Genomic DNA, 5,000 nt, shown 5'->3' with positions numbered 1-5,000 from the left:
CCTGGTGCTCACCTGGTGCTCACCTGTAGGACACCTGGTGCTCACCTGGTGCTCACCTGGTGCTCACCTGTGGAACACCTGGTGCTCACCTGTAGGACACCTGGTGCTCACCTGTAGGACACCTGGTGCTCACCTGTAGGACACCTGGTGCTCACCTGTAGGACACCTGGTGCTCACCTGTGGGACACCTGGTGCTCACCTGTAGAACACCTGGTGCTCACCTGTAGGACACCTGGTGCTCACCTGGTGCTCACCTGTGGAACACCTGGTGCTCACCTGTAGGACACCTGGTGCTCACCTGTAGGACACCTGGTGCTCACCTGTAGGACACTTGGTGCTCACCTGTAGGACACCTGGTGCTCACCTGTAGGACACCTGGTGCTCACCTGTAGGACACCTGGTGCTCACCTGTAGGACACCTGGTGCTCAGCTGGTGCTCACCTGTAGTGCTGCACAGCAGGGTGCTTCAGGGGCTGGAGTTGAAGCAGCCAGTCTCTTTACGTGCCCCCCCCCCCCGTGTGCCTCAGGTCCGGAGCACGACTCAGGTCTGCTGCCTCGCTCTCTGTCGGTGATCTTCAACAGCATCGAGGGGCGGGTCTACCCCCGCAGCGACCTGAAGCCTCAGCGCTGCAGGGACTTCACCCGCCTGACGGGCGAGCAGCAGGCGGCCGAGAGCAGCAGCAAGAGGAGCCTGCTGAGGCTGCTCAAAGAGGTACTGATACTGTGTACTAATATAGTACTGATACTGTGTACTGATACTGTGTACTGATACTGTGTACTGATACTGTGTACTAATATAGTACTAATACTGTGTACTAATATAGTACTGATGCTGTGTACTGATACTGTGTACTAATATAGTACTGATACTGTGTACTAATATAGTACTGATACTGTGTACTAATATAGTACTGATACTGTGTACTAATATAGTACTGATACTGTGTACTAATATAGTACTGATGCTGTGTACTGATACTGTGTACTAATATAGTACTGATACTGTGTACTAATATAGTACTGTGTACTGATACTGTGTACTAATATAGTACTGATACTGTGTACTAATATAGTACTGATACTGGGTGTTTCTCAATGTCGAGCACGCTTGCTTGGTAGCACATGTCTGCTGAGTCACTTGCTTCAGAAGCGAGGCAAGAATCCTTCCTAGCATTCGGAAAACAAAGAGTGGAACAGGCGAGCAGGTGTGTCATACGAGAGGCCCCGCCTCTTGCATCTTCCGCCACAGATTTGGGGAAATTGGTCCGTGCGCAAAGCATTGTGGGGATTTTAAGACCGCGGAGTCTCCACATGTGCAGCCTCGACATGTCTCCAAACGAAGGACGCCGGGCTCGGTAGATTTCCAAGTACGCTGGACATTGGAACAGTCCTTCAGAGGCACTCGATGACGTAGTATGCTTGAAATGGTGGCTCTGGAGCAGCCTTACTCGACATGGAGAAACACCCACTGTGTACTAATAGTACTGATACTGCAGCAGCAAGAGGAGCCGGCTGAGGCTGCTCAAAGAGGTAGTAATACTACTGCTGTGTACTAGTATGTACTATCAGTTACTGCTGTGTACTAATATGTACTATCAGTTACTGCTGTGTACTAATATGTACTATCAGTTACTGCTGTGTACTAATATGTACCATCAGTTACTGCTGTGTACTAATATGTACTATCAGTTACTGCTGTGTACTAGTATGTACTATCAGTTACTGCTGTGTACTTTGTTTCTCAGGTGGCGTGTTAGATTGGTCGTGTTGAACGTAGCTCTGTTCTTTCCACCACGCGGAACCTCCGCCTTGCAAACATTGCATCTGGCTGTTACACTGCCTTCGCTTTCAATTTCATAATACTTCCAAACTCCTGACGTGTTCTCCGTCCCGACTCCCGAGTCAGCAGCTGGACGTAGCCTCTCGTTAGCTTGCTGCTGCTATCAGACGCTGCGCCCACTCTGTTGCTTTCAGAGGGATAACCAGGTCTGAACAAGCCCAACAGAAGCAACACATACATGATGTTGAGTCATTTCAAACCAGAACTGAGTCCTCAGGATGACTTTAAGACGTGAACATGCTCATTTTAGTTTTGTAACATTAAATGAAAAAAAAAATGTATAAAAAAAAAAAAATCCCGATCCCCGATTTTTTTGAAAATCACGTGATCGGCTCCGATCCCCGATCACGTGATCGGATCGGGACATCTCTAGTACTAATATGTACTATCAGTTACTGCTGTGTACTAATATGTACTATCAGTTACTGGTGTGTACTAATATGTACTATCAGTTACTGCTGTGTACTAATATGTACTATCAGTTACTGCTGTGTACTAATATGTACTATCAGTTACTGCTGTGTACTAATATGTACTATCAGTTACTGCTGTGTACTAATATGTACTATCAGTTACTGCTGTGTACTAATATGTACTATCAGTTACTGGTGTGTACTAATATGTACTATCAGTTACTGGTGTGTACTAATATGTACTATCAGTTACTGCTGTGTACTAATATGTACTATCAGTTACTGCTGAGTACTAATATGTACTATCAGTTACTGCTGTGTACTAATATGTACTATCAGTTACTGCTGTGTACTAATATGTACTATCAGTTACTGCTGTGTACTAATATGTACTATCAGTTACTGCTGTGTACTAATATGTACTATCAGTTACTGGTGTGTACTAATATGTACTATCAGTTACTGGTGTGTACTAATATGTACTATCAGTTACTGCTGTGTACTAATATGTACTATCAGTTACTGCTGTGTACTAATATGTACTATCAGTTACTGCTGTGTACTAATATGTACTATCAGTTACTGGTGTGTACTAATATGTACTATCAGTTACTGGTGTGTACTAATATGTACTATCAGTTACTGCTGTGTACTAATATGTACTATCAGTTACTGCTGAGTACTAATATGTACTATCAGTTACTGCTGTGTACTAATATGTACTATCAGTTACTGCTGTGTACTAATATGTACTATCAGTTACTGCTGAGTACTAATATGTACTATCAGTTACTGGTGTGTACTAATATGTACTATCAGTTACTGCTGTGTACTAATATGTACTATCAGTTACTGCTGTGTACTAATATCAGTGTTGGGAAAGTTCACTTTCTACATGAACTAGTTCAGTTCATCATTCAAAATGTTGAACTAAAGTTCATGGTTTCAAAAATGAACTAATTTATAGTTTATAGTTATTTTTTCAATACGTTGCTGCGAGCTATTATTTGTCTCCTGTACGATGTTAATGGGGTTTGGGTGGTAGTGGATCTGTTGTGGCTCTTTTTTATTCGCCACTCGCACATACCGTGAAAGGCTAGTCGTGTGCTTATTCTCAATGTGCCGTTTAAGGTTTGCTGTCGACGTCGTCGATGTACGGACTTGCTTTTTCAAACCGGGCGGACACAGTTTACAGGCAAACGTTTGATTGTTTCCGTCTGAGTCAGTACTGACTTTAACGTAAAACTCTTTTAAATGCTCACACGCCGACGCCGTAGAGCAGGGGTGGGGAACCTTTTTCCTCTCAAGGGCCATTTCAATTTTTACAATATCCTCCGAGGGCCGTACAAGTTATTGACCTCTGCTTAAAAAAACTAAAATCACAACCCATTTATTTCTTCTTTCTTTCATTCATGCTGTGCAAAGAAAAAGCAACCTCTTAATCCAGATATCTCACCATGACTCGCGCATGCACGTGCACGGTGTGGCATGCGCCACAAAACAGAAAGATATGGACACAAGATGTGTGCAAATGTATTTAGTTTCCTATCCATGTGAACATGATTTAAGTGTGGGGGGGACCTAACCTCCTCTGGGGGGGTCCGGGGGCATGCTACCCCGGGAAGATGTGTTTTTAAATATTGAAGTTGAAAGCATCAATCTGCTGCACTTTGAGAGCAACATGAAGAGATCTATGGAAACATCTCAGCACCAGATGAAACGGAACTGGAAGCAGATTTACTTTTTCTTGATGGATATTTTACAAATCACTCTCCTTTCAAACTGGATTCTTGTTTATTAATAACACCTTTTGTTGACTGTCATAGTATTTTATACCTGTTTACTTTATTCTCTTGTTTTTTTATAACTATAATGATCATATAAAGATGTGCCTTTACCTCACTGGTTGGAGAAACAGCTTCTTATGTTTGTTAGCATAGCTAGCTAACCAGATGCTAATAACAACACAGTTAGTGCCTGTGTGCTCAGTGTGACGGAGGAGCAGATGCCTCTGGGCTCTCAGCGAGACACGGCCACGCAGACACTGCAGCATGTGTGGCTCCTTATGGGGACTGCCATTTGTGAAGTGCCGGAGCGGCGTTCTGGTGCTCTCCGTCAGAACTGCACCCCTGCTGTCAGACGAGACATATACCACGTGATGACACGTTAGGCTCGTGTTGTGTTCAAGGACCCTGACCTTGGCCAGGAAAAACAGGCACTCGCTTGTTTAATTTTTTTGCGGTCTAGATTTCTTTATTTTGTTCTTTTTTGCGTGTGTTTATAAATTACCTCGAGGGCCGTACCAAATTGTCTCGCGGGCCGTATACGGCCGGAGGTTCCCCACCCCTGCCGTAGAGTCTCACTCTGAGCGAGTGCTGCTGCAGCTGCTCTCGGCTTCGTCCATTCTAATTCATTCATTCATTCAATGCTCGCCGGTTCCGCGGTTCCACATTGTTTGTTGTGAGGAGTCTGATATATTTAGTATATTTATATTTGAGTGCGACAGCCAGGGGTGACAGGCGCGTACGCGTCACAGGCAGCTTGCTGTTGCCAGATTGGGTGGTTTTCCGCATTATTTTGAAGCCTGTTCCCGGTGTGTTTTAACTGGGTTTCGACTGAAAGGCATGAAATCTGGCACACTTTTGAACGCCGTTATAATACAGTGCTGAGAATGAACGCACTTTTGAACGCCGTTATAATACAGTGCTGAGAATGAACGCACTTTTGAACGCCGTTATAATACAGCG

At 44.3% G+C, this 5,000-nt stretch overlaps 1 protein-coding gene across 1 annotated transcript in view; it reads left to right on the top strand.

The window, feature by feature from the left end:
- The window catches only part of LOC117442112 (kinesin-like protein KIF20B), a 63,536-nt gene that overhangs the window by 17,397 nt on the left and 41,139 nt on the right, over window positions 1–5,000 (top strand). The window contains 1 exon segment of the mRNA XM_071202358.1: window positions 528–712. Within this exon segment, the coding sequence (XP_071058459.1) occupies window positions 528–712 (185 nt within the window).

The sequence above is a fragment of the Pseudochaenichthys georgianus genome, unplaced genomic scaffold (assembly GCF_902827115.2).
Source record: "Pseudochaenichthys georgianus unplaced genomic scaffold, fPseGeo1.2 scaffold_296_arrow_ctg1, whole genome shotgun sequence".
NCBI classification, from domain to species: domain Eukaryota; kingdom Metazoa; phylum Chordata; class Actinopteri; order Perciformes; family Channichthyidae; genus Pseudochaenichthys; species Pseudochaenichthys georgianus.
The sequence above is the reverse complement of the archived record's forward strand: the minus strand, read 5'-3'. Positions and strand labels throughout refer to the sequence as shown.